Below are 20,844 nucleotides of genomic sequence, written 5' to 3'. Positions count from 1 at the left end.
CAAGGAAGCCTGGCCATGCTAACTTACTCCAAAGCTTTTATACATATCCGTATTTAATATTCTTCCAGCAACAACAACAACAAAATATACTTAGCAAGAGTATTGCTGACGTACGCTGGACAAGAACAAGCAGCCCAAATTGAACAGTCTTGTGTAAGATCTATATATACTACATTATATGCTGACAGACATTTAAAATTGTCAATAGCTAGGTATAAGAAAGGATTCTGAAGAGTTCAGTAAGTGCTCTCAGCATATCTTTGTCTTTGAATGTTTTTCTTCAGTTAAGGATATATTCACTTTCCCCGTGCATAAATGAAAGCAATTTAGTCTTTAATGACTGAAGTTCAGTAGCCCTGATGCTCCAATACTCCTGCTTCTTATTTTAAGGGAAAAATCACAGTAACCATGATTTCACTTAATACGTATGTCATATAATAAAATACACTTTCCCTTTGCACTCTGATCATGCCTAGACAAACAGAACAACCCAGGAACTTACATTCTGCTCCAGTGCTGTTACCTCTTGCTCAGACTTTGCTAGTTTGAATTTGAGATCACTGATCTGTCTGTTGGCATCTCCTAAAAGAATTGCAGATTTATCAGAGATGTCAGAACAAGTGTTAAGAGTGTCTAACAAGTCTGTCACAAGATTTCCATGCTACAGGTATCTACTTGGGGCAGCAGTAAAGTAGGAAGTGCTCTGTCAAAACAAGTGCCCAGCAGCTAGGTGCTGTTCCCAGTCTTGCCTCATGCCCTTCTGACCACTCTGAAAGCAGATTAACCCAAAACTCATCCCAGTTCTCCTGGGGAACATAAGGGAGATTTCCAATCTCAATCTTGCTCAAACAAGGATAATCATTCCCTCACCTCTAGCAGAGAGGTGAATGGCTGGCTCCCAGTTTGAAGCTCCCTTAGAACCAAAGGCTCATTTTTTTACTTAGAGGCACATGGTAATTGCACAAATACAGTTTTCTCATTCACATGCAAGACACCAAAAGTTCTCTTTAAATCAAATTGCGGCTCACTTTGGAGGTCAATCATGTGCATATCTGTCCCATTTTCCAGAACTTCATCTTCTGACTGCGTATTTTCCATCCTGCCATTCTTTTGCTTTTCTTCCAGTTGTCCTTTTAATTTTTTAATCTGAAAGTCACAAAATAATTAGTTAATAAAATCAGTAAGGGAGGTTTTTGTCTCAGTACTCAAATTCACTCAAATACTATAAAAAAAAAGTTTTTTTAAAAACCTAAATGCCCCCAAAAATCTTTACTTACAAAATAATTTCCTAGAAATTCTGTTGGCAAATGACTCATCATATCTTAAGTATCAGTGCTTATGCATATACCAAACATAACAAGTGGAAGACGACTGTTTTATTAGCAAAGCCATAAATGTCCTGCATCTGGAGTCACATAAAACATTCCTAAAAACCAGTCACCCCATTTGGGTGTGTGTGAAGTCTCAAGGGCAAGGATACAGTCCATAAATGAAAGTGTAGAGTGCCCTACAAAGAAACAGATCAGCTGAAGTTTCTTTGAGTGAGCTTTATATCTGCTATGGAATATCATGGTACCAGCAATACTTACTTTAATTGCTATTTACCCATCTACTGCAATTCCTCCAGAATTTTCTTCCAAATGGCCCATTACCCACAAATGAGGAAGGATTACTCTCTGAGACAATATTTGCTTCTAAATTTTCTGGACTGTATTTGGTTTTGCCTTGGGCTTGGCCAATCTGAAGTATTATTTTTCAGATATACTCCTGGAGTAGGAGTTGTAGGTGACTAAGGACACTGAATGTGACTGGTTAGCAACACAGAACAAGCACACTGGGTCATGTTTTTCTTCCCCTGTATCCTAAGTTAATGCACAGGAAGAATGTTTCAGGGGAAGAATAAAGTGGCAAGCAGTGAAGTATGTTCTCAGCAAGAGCAACCCAGCACACCTTCTGAAAGGCAACCTCACTGCTGTTCTATGCCTTACATTTTGGTTTTCTTTGTCTATGCTATTCTTATCACAGTTAGTGAGCACACAGCATTTGTGTTTTCCTGTGATTACCTGGTCTAGTAAGGATTCTCGTTCATCAATGAGTTTTTTCAGCCTGTCTGAAAAAGAAAACTGAAAGTTCAGTGCCGATTTGATTGCGCTGCACATTTCAGAGTGCATTCTGATATAAGAATGAACCATTAAGGTTAGTGAAATGAATGATGAATGTAATTATGCACGTACCACAGGAAACGAGGCCACAGACAGGGCTGGGAAGGGGCTGCAGCCAAGGGAGGTTATGTCATTCTCACAGAACATGCTTGTCACGGCAGTAGCAGCACCCAGCTGCATGCAAAGAGGCTAATCTTCTACGTTAGGTTAGCATGCAAGAACTCTAGGGTCAAACACAACTGCAACACAAAATATCTCAAATCTTTACAGTTTAGCATACTGAAAATACTGTAGACACCTATAATTGTAGCTAAGCACATTCTCAGCACTTTACATCATCACTTCTTTTACTAAACAGCATGGCAATGGCATTTTGTATTATGTCCAATATTATGACCAGAACAAACCTTTGCCCATTCAATTATTTTTTGTTTCTAACAGCAGTCTGGTAAAGCTTTCTTTTCTCTTTAAACCTTCATAGCCAATTCTCCTGGTCAAACATCAAGTAGGCAATGGACAATCTGGACCAGCTGTTGTGCTACACTTGAACTTAGAAGTGCTACAGATCGACACATGGATGTGTGGGGCATTCATTAATAAAGTGCACACTACAGAACGAGACAGCTGGCAAAAAGAACTAGAAAGTAACCAAGTCACTTGGGTTTTCCGTTCCCTATTAAGGGGTGCAGAATGTGAAAGCATTTTAGCAGGTACTCACAAATTTCCTTATCAATAAAGTTACTTTACCTTATTAGCAACCTTAGTTTGTTCAGATACACATCAACAGAAGTAGACTGGAATATAGCATTCAACTATACTTATGTGTACAACATACAGGATATATTGACCTCAGACGGGTATTACTCCACAAGTTTGACATGAATGTTTTCTGCAGGTTTATTTAGCTTGCCTCCCTTGCCAGCAAGTTGTCACCCGTTCAGAACCAAGGGTGTTCAGAACTCAGCTCCACATCTAAGGTTGTGCCTGATAATTAAATGGTTAGTTGAGAAAAAGGTCTTTCTGTAAACTTAAGGAAAGCAATTCACAAATTACAGAGAAAACTCTGGTGGGCTTCTGCCAGGGGAATTCTGTTGATAGACTTAAGTATTTCTGAAAAGCCTTAAAAATACCAGTTCTCGTTTGCTGACAAATCATGAACGTGCCAGAGTCTTGTGGTTCCCCTTTTTTTCTTGTTAACACATGCAGTAAAGGAAATAAAGTCTGTACTGAATCAGATCATGGGGAAACTTGGCTTTCATATGAGCCCCTCTACATGGCAGACATTAGCTAGTAGTAACGTGGTATGTCATGTCATTCCCCTCCTAGGTATACAAGTCCCCATATATCAGCAGTCTTTCTAAAGCAGGGAATAAAACCTTTACCTTGACTTCTGATGCAATACACAAATATAGATCTTAAAGCGACATCCCAGTTCAGCAGTTCTACGCATTCATTTTGAACCTCCTCAAGTCCTATCCTCCCAGCCATTTGTAACACACCCACCATTGTTACACCTGAGCATTGATATGAAAAAAATGAACAAAGAAACCAGATTTTTGTAACCTGCCATGAGTAACAGAAATTCACAAATATAAATCCCTTCAAAATAACCACACAATTCCACTTATCTATATGAAAAGGAAAGGAACCTTAAGAGAAATTCTGTGAAAGATGAAATATAGGGAAGAAAAATAATGGTCAACGAAGAAAGCAAGGACAGGATAAGTAAAAGAAAGGTCAGCAATATTCAGACTTGGAGATAGGGCTTGAAGTCATAGGTTGGCAGAGACTGAGAAATGAAGTTCTACGGATTGGAAAGAGAATGAGAACTGATGCAGAAGAAAATTCTTAGGCCCTACAAAATTAGCCCAGATTTATTTACTCCAAAGGGTCCAAATAATCCATCTTGATCCTGAAAATAACTTAGTCATGTACTCAGCTAAGTGACTTTCATTAACACAAGTGCTGCTGTGGGGTGAAGAATGCCCGCCTGAAAAAAGGACATCTCCTCTAGTTTCCAGTAAAGAAGCGTGTCAGATTCTTCCAGCTCCTCTCCCTGTGTTTTGGGATGGACCTTCAAATCTGTCTCACCGTCAGTTCTCTCTTCACCCATTATGGACATCTGCCCACTGGGGCAGATAACACACTCGCATCAGAATTTACAAGACCACAGAAAAAAAATTCAGTTTGCTAAAACTGCCATTCATGTGGAAAATTTTTCTGCATGCATGGGCAAAAGTCTCTTGGGTCTCATTCTCTTAAAACCTCACACTAACACAAAAAACTTACTTTAGCTTTAACAGGTATCTCTGCAGTCACGTTAATTTTGCAGTTAGGAGACATTTTTCCAACATCAAGGATCTGAGGACCTTGAGGACAGGTGAGCAGAAAAGAGCAATCTACTGAATTAGGACGCAAAGCAGCTAATTAAAATGGTCCATCTGTAACTGTCACCATCCCTATTTCACATGCAAAGATGAACAATGGCACTGTGACACTCATCTCACTTAGATTTAACTTTGGTAACATGATTCCCTGGCTAGTCACTGCACCAATACATGGCTTTCATACACCGAAGAGCTTAACAGAAGGCAGATGGAAGGAGCTGGGCCCTGGGAAGGCCTGGGAGACAGCAGGACACAGGGTGTGTGTGGGGGTGGTTACCAGTGTCTTCTGCTATTGTACAGGCCTGTTTGCAAGTCAAATTACTATTCTTATTCCTTTGATACTATAATTGACTGAAGGTATTACTAACTAGGGTGCTGTTCCAGTGGCACAGTTGACCTAACACCCCTTAATCAGCCACGGATCCCTGATGCATCTTCCTACCTGGAGAGGAGCCCAGGGTGGACAGTATCTGATTTTAACACAAATTATTTGCATGATGTATGGCCCAGAAAGTAACTAATCCCAATGCAATTGCAAGGGGTAAACTGTAGTTGGAGGATGGGAAAACATCCCACGAAATCGTACCAGCAGCCCCAAGCAGCTACTCATTACAGCCTCCAAGAATCAAACTAGGAGATCAATAGCAGGTTGGATAATACTCCTTTTCAAGTTCTGCTGATTTATTCTGGATCACCAGGAGACAACAATAACAAACTCTGGGAAATACTTTCCCCTCTTTCCAAAAGAGAGACACTGCTGAGGACAGGCTGTTGGGTCAGTGAATGAGCATAAGATCAAGAAACAAGCTTGCAATACTGATTTTGAGAGGGACAGGAGGTCTGCTCCTTTCTGTAATAAGAAAACACCGACCAAAGTTTTTCACTATTACTTACTGAATAAGGCAAACGAGTTTCTTCAGCTACTGCTTTTGAAAGCATTTCAAGCTAGCTCCAAATTCACAGTAATGCACAAATCAGGATTAGAGGCCACACGTGCCAATCACTAGGTTTGGAACAGAAAACTCAGTGAGCATTTGGAGCTATGGAGCTATTTTGAGAGACAAGTCTTACACGCTGCAGGTGGTGCTCATCAGATTGTCCCTGCCCAAAGCAAAATGGGTAACATAATAGCAGAAAATATGAATCTTGGTTTTAGGTCCTCTCATGATTTCTTGGTTTCATGTTAGACTATGAAAAGAATGATCTGCTATTTCGCTGTCCTTAAAAGTCAAAACCAATACAGGGACAAACTGCATCTTTTCGTGTTTCCATTAGATATGAGAGGGAAAATGCTAAAAACTGTTCTCAGCTGTGTAACTTTACAAAAGATGTATTTTCTAGGTAATTCCTCCTGAGACACCATCTCCTCTCCTTTTTAATGGCACACATTTCACTCAATGCTAGCTGGCATATAATATTTAAATTACTCAATTTTGAATAGAACATCTAGCAGTTCCCTTTATCTTGAAGCTGATTTATCTGGGAGATCTCTGCCTCTCACCTGATGTGCGTATATACTCAAGCAAAAATGAAAGAGGTAAAAGAAACGAGTGACCTTTTCCTCCATGGTACTTGCCCAATTCCAGAAGTCAGCGACCAGCTACCAACAGAGGTACCAAGCAGTAACGTTCAAGGATGGATTTCTAGTACATCAGCTATGCCGATGTTCTTGCTCCTACTCTAGTTTCGCTGAGAGTCGGACACTTACTGTGGGATAAAAGCTTGTAAATGGTCAGTTAAAACTAGAATTGTTTCTCCTTCTGTGACTTGGCTTTAAAAAGGACCTCTCTTACAGATACTTTGTTTTCTGGAGTGGAAAAACTTGTTCAAATTAGTTCAGTATCTCCTCAACTATCCAGAAGCATTTCTATTAGAAACAAACTTGTATGAAAAATACAGAAAATGCTGGCATGTTCCTAATTTCACTGAGAGTTGCTTATGGATCCATCCACAAGTATAGGTGAAGCCTGGTGAGGATGTTTAATTCTATATTTAACTGTATTTAGCATTTAAATACAAATGCATTTAAAATACTTTCAACATTAAACCATGCATTATTGTTTCAAGTACAGCAGAGACAAATCTTTAAATAAACACTACCACACAGTAATGAAAGATGCTTTTACGGTCTATGACTTTTTAGATTAGCATTTAAGGTAAATCCTTAAGAACAACTGCTAGTACTTAGGGAAAACATACTGAAACTGTTCTAAGTTGGAGAGAAGCCGTACAAAAAAAGGGTTACAGGTTACCTATGACCTGTAACAGAACTGTAAAGGCTGCTATCATATATTAAAAGTCTTCAAACACCAAGGCTGCCCATTCCTAGTAAAATAGGTCTTCTAGCTATGTAGCGCAACACAATCAATTTAAACAAAGCTGCAGAAAAAAAAAAAATGTTTTTTACATTATACAGATTTAAATAAATATTGATGCAGGTTTATAAACAGCGCTCTAGACAGGCAATTTAGAGTATAAAATGTTTATTTCAATTATATACAGCTCAGTACACTTTGATATACATCTTGACATTTTGCAGTCTGTTTGTACTCCATCAACTTTGCAACATCACAAATACAACCTTCCATAGCCCCCCCCCCCCCCCCCAATTCCTCAATTTGCATTTCCTTGGGATGTTCATTGCTTAGAACAACTTTAAATGGATTTTTAAGTATGCAAGACATGCTCTTCCTCCCAAGCACTAGCAAAAATGCAAGAAGAAACAGACCAATGGAGTCAAAATGTTTCATTTATGCCAGCAATTTAAAGCAATCCAGCTTTTCAAAAAGGCACAGGGGCTACTATAAAGAATAACAATAGTCTTTGGTCTGATGTCCAGTGAGAATTAAGACATGCAAATTTATCTTCTTTCCAGAAAGGAAGAGGTAAGAACTTTCCAGAGATAAAGAATTTTTCAGATTCTTTCAGAATCATAGTTTGAAAAAAAAAAAAAGTGTAAAGAAATGCAGTTTTAAACAAAAATCTTCTTGGAAAAAAATAGGTATTTTATATATTCATAACTACACAGTACTTGATAGCAAATCTAAGCATACATTACAGAGTGTACTAACACTTTCTTCAGAAAAAAACAGAAAAACCCCCATGTGAGCCATGGAGTAAAGGCCTATGTGGCGCAAAGTGCCCAGATGAAGTAAACATGTAATATTTATTCCCTTTGGCAAACTAAGACGTGTATACGCTGTGCTTTCTTCAAACTGAATATTGTCCTTCTGAAGTGTTTAGACTGAACAGGCTCAAAGTGACCTAACTATACTTGGGACTATGACCATATGAGAAACACACAAAAATGGAATGAGAGGATCATCTTTTTCCAACGGGGGCGGGGGGGACCAAATTGGTTCCTAGGCTTCAATCATTCAGAAAGAAGGCTCAAAATCACATCAGCGTTGCTGATCCACTGAGTTCCTTCGTGAAGTGGTAATGTACTTAGGGTAGATCTCATGCATGCAAGCACACATAAGTATGCGCACAAGTGCACAAAGGGCACATTAAGTATATTCAAAACATCTATCATCTAGGCTAGAAAAACAAAGTTTCCTATAGAAATTACTCAGTAGCAGTTACCCACACTAAAAGTGTTTTAATGGCAAGATAGTGAAGATTTGTGAAGCTTGCTTTTTCAGTGATAAACTTTTAACCTGAGACACAGCAATACTGAACCCACACACGATTTCTTGTGGCCCAGTATGTCAGTGAGTAACTTAATATTTGCATCATTACCACTTACATAAGATTGTATTATGATGAGAATTACCTATTAAAAAAAAACCCAATTTAAGAGTATTCTTAAGGTCTGATCTATTGTGCAAAGCGCATGCCTCTGTACTGGGACTGATCAAATGGCATGTAGCTTTTGTAGTCTTGGGATTCTGAACTTAGGATATTGTACAGTCATCTCTAGATCTACCCTTGCCCCTTCGACCACTCTGCAAGTCCTCATTGCTTTCTTCCCTGTTATTGCCAGCACTTTCCAAATCCTGTTCCATAACAGTTTCATCTGGTATTTTTTCTACTTTATTAGAATCTGATGCTTTGATTTCATCTTCCATCACATCAGTCTTCTCCTCAGTTCTCCATGATGCTTCCCCTGTTTCTTCAGGCTCATCAGCTTTTTTTTGTTGCAAGCTGTCAGCTTTAGTCAAGATGTCTTCTGTTTCTATTTTGCCTTTTCCTTCTCCAGCTTCATCTGTTTGGGCCGTTTTTCCAGCAGCACCCTTTGTTCCATCATCCTCATATTTCTGTGTATAAGCTTTCTCTTCATCACATTTTTTATCAGTTTCTAGTATCTGTTTTGACTCTTCATCAAAATCAAAGACATCACCACCACCTTCCAGTCTTCCCTTGGCTTGATCCTCCAGTATAATGTGTTCACTAACATTTGCATCCGACTCAGCTTTCTGTGCCAGGAAATTATTTACACCTTCTTCAGAAGTACATCCACCACCATGGTGGTCTGCAAGCTCTAACTCTTGCTCATTTTCTTCCAGTGTTTCTTTATAAACCTTTTTTCCAGTAGCTACACTAACATCTACAGTTGACTCCTCTTTGGATTCACCCTCCTCTTGTTCAGCTACATTCTGTGCTTCACCTTCAAAAGGAGTATTTTTTTCTCCTACGGTCTCACCTATTGCTTCTTCACTAGACTGAACAGTTTGAACTCCTACTTTCAGCTTTGTATCTTCTACCCATTCTGTCCTACTTTCCTTTTCTGTCCCAGACTCATCCCCTGTTTCCAATTCTGACTCCTTAATCCTGTCATCTAAAAGACTTGGGTCAAAACTGGTTTCCTGAGTCATGAGCTGCACCACAATTTCTCTGTCTGGCTCTGCCTGCTGTAGAACACTTCCTTCTATCTCAGTAATAAAGTCCACAGCCTCCACAGAGATCTTATCCTGTTTGCCTGTTTCTGCAGAATCTGAACACATCTCCAGCTCTTCTGTTAATGCTTCCTTTTGTCCATCCTTCTCAGCCATAGCATTTTCAAGTTCAGATTCATACTGCATATTTTGTTTCTCTGATGATGCTGAAGGACTGCCCTCTGGAGAAACTGACTGAATGAATGCCTGATGGCCTCCGCCTTCCTTTTCAACTTCAGCTGCTGGGACACCACTTCCACATGCCTCCATCCCCTCCAAACCCACAGGCTCTGTTTCCGTCGACTGACCCTGAACCGTGTTCCCAACCTCATTTTCTTGTTCAGATCTATCACCTGTTTCTCCAGCTCTTCCATCGGTACTGTCTTGGCCTTCAACAAAGTTTTCCTCCAAGACACTTGTAACCTGGTTTTCGGCACTTTCTTCTGAGTGCTGGAGTGCCTCGGTGTGGCTCTCCACTTTTAACTCTTCACTAACTAAGCCTGCTGCTGTAACCTCTGGGAACCCTGCCTGGTTAGAAGCCAACTCACAGCTCTCACTTGCGATTTTGGCCTCTTGATCCATTTCATTATCACTCAGGACATGGCTACTTTTAAGATCCTCTTGATCTTGCTGTTGGGATGCAGCTTTTTCCAGTTCATGCTCTGTACCTAAGTCACTATGCATTTCCTGAGGAGGGTCAAACATCTGATGACTTTGAAGAGAGCCCACCTCCAAGTTCTGATTTGACACTGCATTCAAGTCACAGTGTTCAGCCTCTGTACTGACAGGCTGCTGGACTGCTGTGCCTGCAGACTCTGCCACCTTTCTCAAATCATCTGCACCATTATCATCACTTGAAGAAGTACTCCCTGATACGTGTTCTGTAAGGCTTTGAATTTGTACTGTAAACCTGCTATCTGGTAACATCACTGTTGACAGGGCATCACTTTCTTCAACCATTTTTTGTGCCTTTGCATTTTCACCAGCATGCAATTCCTGCTCCTCAGACTCCTCTTTGTGTTCCTCATGCTCAGTATTCTGCAAGATTTCTCTTTTCCCCATATCCTCCAAAATCTCATTTTTCATGTCCACTTCACTGGCTTTGCCTAAAAGACCATTAAGAAAGTTGAAGGGACCACCCCACAGCACTTACCTCCCCATTTAAACCCAAAAGAGAATGAATCAAAGAATAGGTTAATAAAAGATCAGCTTTTGCCAATTACGTGAGGCAAAGCAGTGACTGAATTAGTCAGAGTCCAGGTTTTTGATCAGTGAAATTCACCACCACCCTCTCAAAGCAAGAAGCCTTTGGTGCTGACTTGTGTGTTTATAAAGTCAAAGATTTATGCTCTTGGCTGTGTGAATTACAGCTTTTGTAGCTGAGAACAACTGTTTCAAGCAGTGCAATTGAGTGGTAATACCTGCAGAGGTACCACTACAGGAAAGATTACTTTTCCTTCAGCAAGAACCTTTACAGCTTTAATCCTGACACCATTTTATGCATGGAGTGTGTGTCTGATGCCGTTATGAAGTAATGAAGGGTTATTCAGAAATATTTTGTTTCTAAGCGTCATGAACGGGCATCATGATCAGTGTATATGACAAACACTGAACACAAAATCTGATTGGCAAGCAAATGGTTCAGCTATTTAGCATTACCAAAGCTCAGGTATACTTACTGCCCTTTACAGCCACTTGATCCACCCAAATGCATAGGGACTTCTGTGGGTTTGGGGAGGGGTTTTAAACAATTTTCCTTCAACTTATAATTTGGAAGCAACAGGTATTAGAACAACAGTGTTTGTGGTTTCAGCAGTTAGCTTTTGGGTCACAAAAAAACCCCGAAACCCAACCAACCCAGAATAAAGAGAGAGAGAGAACACATTACACTTAAAAATATACCCTTACCTTGGTTTTCGTGTTCCATATTGTTTGCACACAAACTGACTGAGGTAAAAGCAGCCAAAAGCTCAAAGCAACATTGACTACCTACTGCTATTTATTAGTATGTTCATTTAGAACAACAAATAATTACTATTTCCTTTCCTTACACTAGTATAAGAGTTCTCGGAGTGGCCATTCATCACCACTGCATAAGAATGGTTTTGCCAACCAGATTTCTTCTTAATGCTATCCATCTCAGTTATACTCTTTGAATTTAACAGCTTTAACATAACAAGTAAAATGTGGAAGCGCTAATATTAACTGCTCAGTAGTACAGGACACCAAGAACAAAGAATTCGTACGTTAGTGTTTTAATAGTGCCCAGCACGGTTGTTCAGCAGCCACAAGTTCTCAGGTATATAAATGAACCAACAAGTTTTTTAAAGGAAACAAATTCTTTTTTTGTTTTCCCGATTCTTTAACGTATGTGCTGAAAACTACTGAACAGTAGTCAGATTGCTCTGGGGTGCTATTCAAATTCAGGCTTTAAATAGGAATCTGAATGATTGCTGTTTATCTGTAATGTAATGTTTGTATTCTCATCCTTTATCACCTTGAATGGGAAATTAAGTCTGCCTTTGCAGGAAACTGCACAAATAGTTGGAAGCGATCATGACAATCATGCGGAAAAATGCATGGTAAGTGATTTAAAATGTAGCATGCTGCGTGATGTGTTAATTGTCCCACTAACAAATGCCCAAACTCCAAGCAAAGATGAATGAATGGACAGACAGAAAGATATGAAAAAAGATACAGCGCTTACCTAACATCCCATCCCCTCCAGTCTTCAATGCCTGAGTTGTGCCTGGAACAGTTTTGGAAGAATCCAAGTGTTCTTCGTTATCAAGAATGTCTGATGTCTCCCCATTGGTGGCTACATCAGAATCTGGGATTATTCCATGTTTCTGTGGAGAAATAAAAGCAATGCTTTAGAGTCTGCTGCTCAGAAAGGGTGGGACTGTTCAAGTGTTCTTGTCCTTGTATTCTGAATAAACAATTGCTTCAATGGTTCCACTAAACATGGCTGGAAGTCAGAAAAGAGCACAGAATATTACAATTTTCAGTTTGGCCAGTAGGAAAGAAGCATGTGATCCCAGCTCTTTGCTTCTTTAACCGTACATTTGCTGCAGAAAATGTTCCTCAAAGAAGCATCTTCTACAAAAGCAGCTACTTAATACTACAGTCTATACTACGAGTTCACAGTCTATATTAGGGGGATGGACTTTATGTAGAAAATTCCTGAAATGGCAAATTATAGGCAACATGAAAAACAGAGTTCTTGTTGCTGAGCTGGATTCAAATTTTCTGCACAAATGTACAGGAGGGAAAGGTCAGGTGCTGAACAGAAATCTCTTTCACTCCTCTTCCATACCTTCAGTTGCTCCTTCAGCACAACCACTTCATCTCTAAGGTCATCCCGCTCACTCCTTATGGAATCAAAGAAATCTTTCTGCCTCTCTAACGCCTGAGTTCCCAACACAAACAGAGGGCGAGGAGATGCAAAGAAAGGAGGGGAGAGAAGTAAAGACCATGAAAAGCAAGTGTAAACAAGGAATGAGCAGATTTAAGATATTCAGAGATTGATGGAAGTGGCACGTATGAAAAAGATAAAGTTTACACATTAAAGGACCAAGTTTACATACACACAGATGAACTTCAAATCCAAGAAAGGCACAGCTTATTCAATAACCAGGAATTCCTACTGAAGACATTTTGAGCCTAATCCTACCAGGATCCACTCATATCTGCTAGACAAGTTAATTCATATCTCTATTACTTCATCATGCCCATTGAAGACACAGTGCCATGCCCATGTGTTAACAGAAAGTTTGAAAGCAGGGGCAGCAGATTTTACCAGGCTTTTTATTCCATGGTTGTTCCATCTGGTGCAGTACATTTCAATTAATTTGAAAGCTGCCATTAAGTCATCATTAGACTCAGATGTACCACATGCAAATGCGTATTTTGCTACTGACATCACCCCCCCCCCAATATTTCAATATTATTGAAGTACAAGTAGAACAGCAATAAGAATTACACAGCTTTGAGTTTTAAGTTGCTACAAGTTGTTGGACATTGCAAGTATCACAACAGGCAACTTCCCAGATTTCTCTTTCCTTCTATATTCAAAAAGTCTTTTGGCTCATTGTTAGAAAAGAAATCCAAGCTTTTCTTTAAGAGTGGATTTTCATTTGCCTTTGACAGGGGGCTGTGGGAAGGGATGAGAAGCAAGAGAGGTTTAAAGACTTACATCCCAATAGCCCATAAATAGCTCTACACTACCTCTGTTTCTGCTCAGTCTGCAGATTAAATCTGAATAAGGAAAAATTCAGTGCTGATGGAACTGCATTATAAATAGCAGCTCCTTTCTCAATAAGGCAAATACAAATGGTGCACCACAGCAAATAAATGACCCCAGGTTTTGAAATCAGACCAGCTGCTAAATTTTTATTGGATTTCATGATACTTGCCAAAGAAAAAATTTCCTATTTGCTAGTTCATTGGTAAGACAGTAAGACAGCCACACAAAGCAAAGTCACTAAGGAGGATTATATTCATGAGGTTTTGCAAAAGCAGGGTCAGCTGGCGGAACAAAAGGACCACTCTGAACACTGCAGGAGATGACAGGCCTACCCCTATTTTTTTGTCTTTCCACTCTATTGTCTCCTGAAGATCAGAAATTTCCCTGACATAGCTCTGCTGTTTCTGTTGCAGCTGTTGGATTTCCTGAGAGACAGGAGCAAAACAAGAAGACAGAAAGCAGATAACAGGTTAGCAAAGAAGGTCAAGATCACAGTGATGCCAAAGAATGAAACAAGTCAGGTGCTAAAGGCTATCTATGTATGTACTGTTTCCGACATTTGAACTAAACCTATGCTCCTAAAGACAGTCTTACAAGTCACGAGTTGACTTGAAACAATTAAGACTGTTCCATCAGTTTCTTCTGCATCTCCACAAACAGCTGGCAAAACACAGCTTATTTCAGGACCAGGCAAGAAAAGAAGTCCGACTTCAGCTAATATTTAGGAAAGTGCTGTTTCCATTAGCCAGCTCTGAACCTGTTCAGACTGAAACACTAATATTTCTTCAGGTGAAAAACTTGAGTAGGGAATAAAATTCTCTGTGCCTCACGTTCCACATTCCTATGGCTAACTGGGAACATACCAATCAAAGGAGCCATTAAAGCAAAAAGGTTACTTACTGCAAGCATTTCTTCTCTTTGCTTCAAAGCCTCTTTGATTTCCATGAACTGAAATTGCAATATGCTATGAGCATGCTTCTCCCTCTCAAATTCCTATAATGAAATAATAATGAGATTTTTATTGATCAAAAATAGCATCCCATGAAAAAAAAAAGAGAAAATAAGCCCAAACACAAAGAAAATGCTTATTGCTGTGCAATTCTTGAATATTCCTCTAATCACAGTCCTCTAAGAGTACAATTTTTTGTACAGTCTCATTTGTGCTTTTTCTAAGAAACCATTATTCCAACAAATAGAGAAGTGGCAGACATCATTTAGCCAGTTTCATAAGTTGAGCAGCAGGCTGGCAATGAGCATCTCAAATCCTACAGACTTCACAGATAAATGGATGGGAATTTAACCCTTTCACATAGCCATGTAGTAAAAGTCAGCTAGACACTGTGGGCAAGAAAAAAACAACCAAACAAAAAACCCCCATCACCAAAAAATCCCCAAAACAACCTGCATAAAAACCACCAACAACCTCTTTCACCACCCCCCCCCCATGAAACAACAAAATAATGAAGCACCAAAAAAACCCAACCAACCAAACCCCTCGTACCCTTGTACCACACTTATCTCCCAGGAACTGTGCTTTTTGAAGAGCACTACAGTTAAATGCCCCAAGCTAAAAAGCCAGTTCTGAAAAGCTAACACAAGCCCCAGCTTTATTATTTAACACAGCTCACTGGCTGTCAGATGCTGAATTAACATTAAACTGAACTGAACCCTCAATTGCACAGAACTCTCTCACAAGCCTTCTGAAGAGACTTTTGTATGTAAAAATGCTCCAGAAGTCACTATGAACAAACCCTCTGAATTTAAAGATACAATATAAAAGGGCATGTGATAATATCAATATAGCCTTACCATATAAAACATTTCTTAACTGCTTCAGAAATTGCTTTTTAAGACAAACTCAGGGAAGATTTCCATTTATATAATCACAAGCACATTACAAGCTGCTATTCCACTTGCTTTAACAGTAACTAAAACAGTAACTTAGTTAAAATCTTAAATAGCATTTTGGTTGCCTCCTCCCAAAGGACTCTGACCCCCTCACAAAACCTCCCCATTGTATAACATGCCACTGCTATTATACATACTTTACTTTTTTCTTCATATTGCCGCCTGGACTCTGCCAGCTGTTCTTCTAACTCTAAGAGCGCATCCTTCAGGGTATCTACTTGGTACATGAAATTTGTTTTTTCATTGTCTAGTTGAGCATTTGACACCATAGCCTTCTTATATTTCTCTTCAACTTCGGCTAGAGAGTCCTGCAAAGAATAAGCAACCACAGAGAGCTATAAAGGATCCTTTGCCAACCAAGACCTTCAACGAGAACATTAAACGCTAAATCACAAGTATGCTCAGTACTCCCAGGGAAACCAGTGTAATCATGTGCTAGAGATGCTTACCAACTGTCCCAAGGTGAGGATAACCTCCCCTGTTCCCACCAGACTTCTGTTTATAAGCAAGGAACCTTACCTCAGGACAAATAAAATGCTTCCTGTTCTCTGCTGCTTCAGCTTCTGCCTTCTCAGTTTTCTTCCTTCCCCTCCTCCCCTGCCCCTGCAGGTTGGCAGCTCAAAGCAGCTGCTGAAGATGACATGCAGGACTATTGGTTGGGTTTTCTTAAAGGTAAACTGGGCTTGATTTAAGATCATTTTAAGATGACCTTAGGCCTTAAAATGAGGCAGTTTGACAGCCACTTCACACAAACTTGCAGGGATCCTGGAAGTGTGGGAACAACTGAATATACTGACTCAGAATTCACGGTGAAAAAGCTGCAGCTTCTAGGACCTGATGTATCATTTTTCATTAGGTTTTCTGGATCTCATCCCTTCTTTACAAATTCACTCCGCGAGATACAATTCCCAGTATTGTGGAAACCACTCCTACCAACATGACCTGAATATAAGATACTGGGGTATTTGTAACAATAAATGATGGCAAAATAACGATCAGGATAATTCTCTGTGTTCGTGCAGTCAAACTTTGCAGTATTTGATTTTAATACAGAAATGAAAGAGTTACATAAAACAGTGCAAATACGCAAACAAGGAGGGCACGGATGTTGAGATTTTAGTTTACAGGTCAAGCAATTTCTCTTGCAACTAAAGTAACCCTAATAATTACATCTAAAGCACAGGTGAGTTTCATATACTTCCTATTTCATTCAATAAACAGAACTGGGAATTACAGTATTGAAATAATAGTAAAAATCACCTGAAAGTTGAATCAGTTTAGTTTACTTTTGCTTTGAGAAGTAAGACAATTTGTCTTTAAGGATGTGAATTTGTACAGATCCAAACACAAACTGTGCTTTGGTGCACTTTCCAGACCAAGGATGAGAAATACCAAGCACAGGAAAGCCACCAGGATTTGGAAACAAGTGTTAGGATCAAACCTCAGAAAGTAACTGGAAAGGAAATATATGCAAGTAAGGAGCTGAAGTAGTTGCTGCACCACTCTTTCAGCATGCTATGTTTTGTTTCCTTGGCATCTTCACCTCAAACGCAGTCTAAGAGACATGAATTGAAAAGGGACATACTGAAAGTGACTCTAAAAGGGCCTACAATAGATCTGAAGAGCGACTTTTTACAAGGACAGGAGTGACAGGACAAGGGGGACTGGCTTTAAACTGATGGAGGGGAGATTTAAATTAGGTATTAGTTCTTCCCTGTGAGACACTGGCACAGATTTCCAACTTTCCAAAGTTATGCTGGACCTTATCGAAGCAAAACCATACAAGCTTTTAAACTCCAATTTTTCACAGAACCGTATGACATGAGTTCTAGCTCATTTCCAGTGCTGGGAGGTTCCCTGGATAAGAAAACTATATATATATACATATATATATAAAAAAAAACTAGTCATTTTAATTTGCTAGCAAAATGATTACTTTCCAAACAGCGAAGACAACATGCAACAGTAATCAGTGGCCTTTCACTTAACAGATGGAAGCATTTTTCACCACAATCACTCAAGATCAGAACAGGTATTTTTCCAGTTCATGAAATGCTTTTCACACAAGTTACAAGCCCTCCCAGAAGATGGCAAAGCATGCAAGGTGAGTTCTAGGTCCCGCATGGACTCTCTGCATGTTTAGCTAGTGTTAATGATCACACTCCAGGCTGCAATAAACCAGTACCTTCATTTCTTTCAGTCCCTGCATGTATTTGCCTTCTACATCCTGAATCTGGTTCTTTAACTCATAGATATCCTGAGAGAAATGGTGAGAAAGGTGAATGATGCCACAAACCAACAGGCAGAAGTGCAGCTGATAGGAAAAAGCAAGTGTTCAAAACTTATTTTCCAGTCTCTCTCCTCTTTTGTCCTTGATCACAAGGAAATAACTATCTTTCAGCTGCTTTACAGCGATGAAACTGGGACAGACCTGCTTCTATCTGAGGTCCTAATACACATCCAGATGCTTTAAGTGGCTGTAAATTCAGCAGAGTTTTAAGTCAGATGCATGGAAGTTAACAGAACACAGATTCCTCATTTTAAAACAGTCTTCAGAAGGGAACATTAAGAAAAAACAGATTCCAAGAACTATTTAACTATGGACTACCCAGACTAGCACTCAATGATACAGACACTGGATTGTGTCACTATTTGCTAATGTGTCCAACCTCACGGAATCATAACCAAGATTACAAAAATACAGCTCCCTCCCCAAATCAGCATCCAGCAAGTGCAGTGATTCTTCCCTCATTTCAATCTCCTATTATTGTGCTCTACTGAGTCCACTTCCTATTTCATTAGCTTAGGATGAGATGTGTCCATTATGATCAGTCTGTTCTGCTATCATACACCCAAATATTCCTGCAATACACACTAGCTCCCAGCAGCATGTCTCTAGCAAAGCTATTCATTTTTCGTTTACAGCATACAATTCACTTTGGCAGAACTGACAGGAGGGGAGGACAAGCCAGTTTCTTTCCTGGAAGGAAGTCTAAAGGATATTTAATAATTTATTCTGGTTTGAAGTATTTCTCACCTTTATTTCTCTAATAGATGCCTCTGTATCAGCAGAGATGGACGTATCCCCACTGCCTCTTCGTGAAGAAGTCCCCCCCAGAGAAGCTAAGGTAGCTGCTGATAGACTTGAGACACGTGCTCCCTATAATCACACACAGTTTAAAATGTTTAGAACTTTTCTAGATACATTGTGCATTTGTAGTTTGTTTGGTTGTTTGAATATACATGTAACCAACCCTTGCACTTCTAAATTGTGAAGGTCTGATCGAGATTTAATAAGGGAAACTAAGGAGAAAAGACAGAGCAGATGTATTTAAACACTACTGTAACAGGAGTTTGCATGAATTAGCTTCCCGCTATTAATTCTTAATTCGATAAAAAGTCTGTAGGGGCTAGTATCATCTTGCTAGATACTTTCAAAACTTGTAATAATATACTTTGTAGCTCCTCTCCATTGATGGATGCTTATCTACTCTGCAGCAGTAGCAACATTAACTGTTTTACTGTACTGAGGGTTCTGCATTAAGCCACTGCAGTATTCTCCTCTTTTATTACTAATTAGTTATTGTTACATAATACTGTAATTAAAATGTACTAAACAAACACAGTATTCATGTGACTTGGCCTAAAGCAATTTCAGGCTAGCTGAAAGGGCAACTACTTAACATCTGAATGACCAGTGGTTGAAAAGTTCACCTGCAAAAATGTAATAAAAGAAGGTTCCAACAACTCCTTTCAATAGCTTAAGGGGGCTTACAAGAAATCTGAAGGGGGACGTTTTATAAGGTCATGGAGTGACAGGATAAGGGGGAATGGCTTTAAACTGACAGAGGGAAGATTTAGATTAGATACTAGGAAGCAGCTCTTCCCTGTGAGGCGCTGGCACAGGGTGTTCAGAGAAGCTGTGGCTGCCTCATCCCTGGCAGTGTTCAAGGCCAGGTTGGACACAGGGCCTTGGAGCATCCTCTCTAGTGGAAGGTGTCCCGGCCCATAGCAGGGGAGTGGAACTGGATGAGCTTTAAGGTCCCTTCCAAGCCAAACCAGGCTGGGATTCTATGAATTTAAGTTTATGCGCCACAATGGATTTTATAGAAGGTTTCTGTACACTTACCGTGAGTTCTATGTACCATAAAGAATGTGAAGAAAGCACTATTGTCAGAGTAATTCATAAGACCCTTCTTACCTTCTCAAAGTCTTTTTCTGGCCTTTCCTCAATCTGTAAAACAAAGATTAAGAAGGATTTATTAATGCAATCAGAAAAGGACAAGTAAAAGCAGTAAGATATCAGAAAGGGAATTCTTAAACCTGTGAAAGACTCTTCTTTAGCCATTTCTAGGCACTTATAAAGCAGCCAGCTCACTCAGAACAGCTGTGTCCTGACTGGACAATTTATCTCAAGTTTCTAAACTCCATGTAATGAAGTGGAATATACTTACTGATAGGAACTAATTTGGTCTATTAAATAAGACAGAGGAATATTTTTTTCACATGTTCTACACGACAACATTTCAAACATGAAGATGGTATGCGATCTATGAGTTAACAAAGCAAGAATACAATGGGCTTGAACTCAAAGCCCCATATGTCTTACCCTGGACATAAACCCAGCTGTATGCAGCTGCTGTACTGATGTATGCAGACACATCTTACTTACTTTGGGTCAATTCAAAAATATGCCTCAAATGAACATAGCAATTTACTTCAGTAGAGAGGTTAAGTTTTTCAACCGAGAGATCAATACATTTCCAGACCAAGATAGCTTCTTGAAGTTACATTATTTATGGACCTTAACTGAAAAAGGGCTACCTCTGAAGACTGCCAGCACACCCTCCCCATTCCAAAAATCAAGAAACCAAGTCAGACCTGAAGGACTGTGCTGTGTCTGCACAGCTCCCAAAAGAAGAACGGGAATGGAAGGGGGGGTGGGGGCCTGGGGGAAGAAATCTAAAGTTTTAAAAACTCTGTGAGTATTCTCTGCTTAAGATGAAAGGTGACTGCAGCTTCAAGTAGAGATCCGAGAAAGGCTGAGATGACAAAACCTGATCATCAAGCCAAATATCAGGGACCAGTTCAAAGTTGAAATAAACATCTCTTATGGTTTTGGTACTTGGATGGAATTTACTAATTCCAAAGGGAGATCTTTATTAAAACTAGTCTAGAAGAAGTAAAACAGAGCCAAAGTAGTAGCATTTGGGAGTACAGAAAATTACCATCAATACTGACACCACAAATGCTCAAAAGAGAGT

The 20,844-nt window shown here is 39.6% G+C and overlaps 1 protein-coding gene across 5 annotated transcripts in view; it reads right to left on the bottom strand.

Moving 5' to 3' along the window:
- The window catches only part of LRRFIP1 (LRR binding FLII interacting protein 1), a 108,064-nt gene that overhangs the window by 4,451 nt on the left and 82,769 nt on the right, over positions 1–20,844 (bottom strand). The window contains exons 13-23 of one of the 5 annotated variants that reach the window (XM_062642233.1): positions 19,782–19,814; positions 18,618–18,740; positions 17,766–17,837; positions 15,718–15,888; positions 14,573–14,665; positions 14,005–14,097; positions 12,743–12,835; positions 12,134–12,275; positions 2,064–2,110; positions 1,029–1,146; positions 503–582 (exon numbers count right to left, since the gene is read on the bottom strand). In XM_062642233.1, the coding sequence (XP_062498217.1) occupies positions 503–582; positions 1,029–1,146; positions 2,064–2,110; positions 12,134–12,275; positions 12,743–12,835; positions 14,005–14,097; positions 14,573–14,665; positions 15,718–15,888; positions 17,766–17,837; positions 18,618–18,740; positions 19,782–19,814 (1,065 nt within the window). Of the gene's footprint in view, positions 1–502; positions 583–1,028; positions 1,147–2,061; positions 2,111–2,234; positions 10,533–12,133; positions 12,276–12,742; positions 12,836–14,004; positions 14,098–14,572; positions 14,666–15,717; positions 15,889–17,765; positions 17,838–18,617; positions 18,751–19,781; positions 19,815–20,844 lie in introns of those variants that run through there. The other 4 variants (XR_009969162.1, XM_062642239.1, XM_062642216.1 and 1 more) reach the window with 4 other exon arrangements.

The sequence above is a fragment of the Pezoporus occidentalis genome, unplaced genomic scaffold (genome assembly GCF_034315485.1).
Source record: "Pezoporus occidentalis ecotype Australia unplaced genomic scaffold, CSIRO_AGI_Poc_V1 ctg118, whole genome shotgun sequence".
Classification (NCBI taxonomy): Eukaryota; Metazoa; Chordata; class Aves; order Psittaciformes; family Psittacidae; genus Pezoporus; species Pezoporus occidentalis.
Note: the sequence above shows the minus strand (reverse complement) of the source record. Positions and strands in the feature narration are given on the sequence as shown.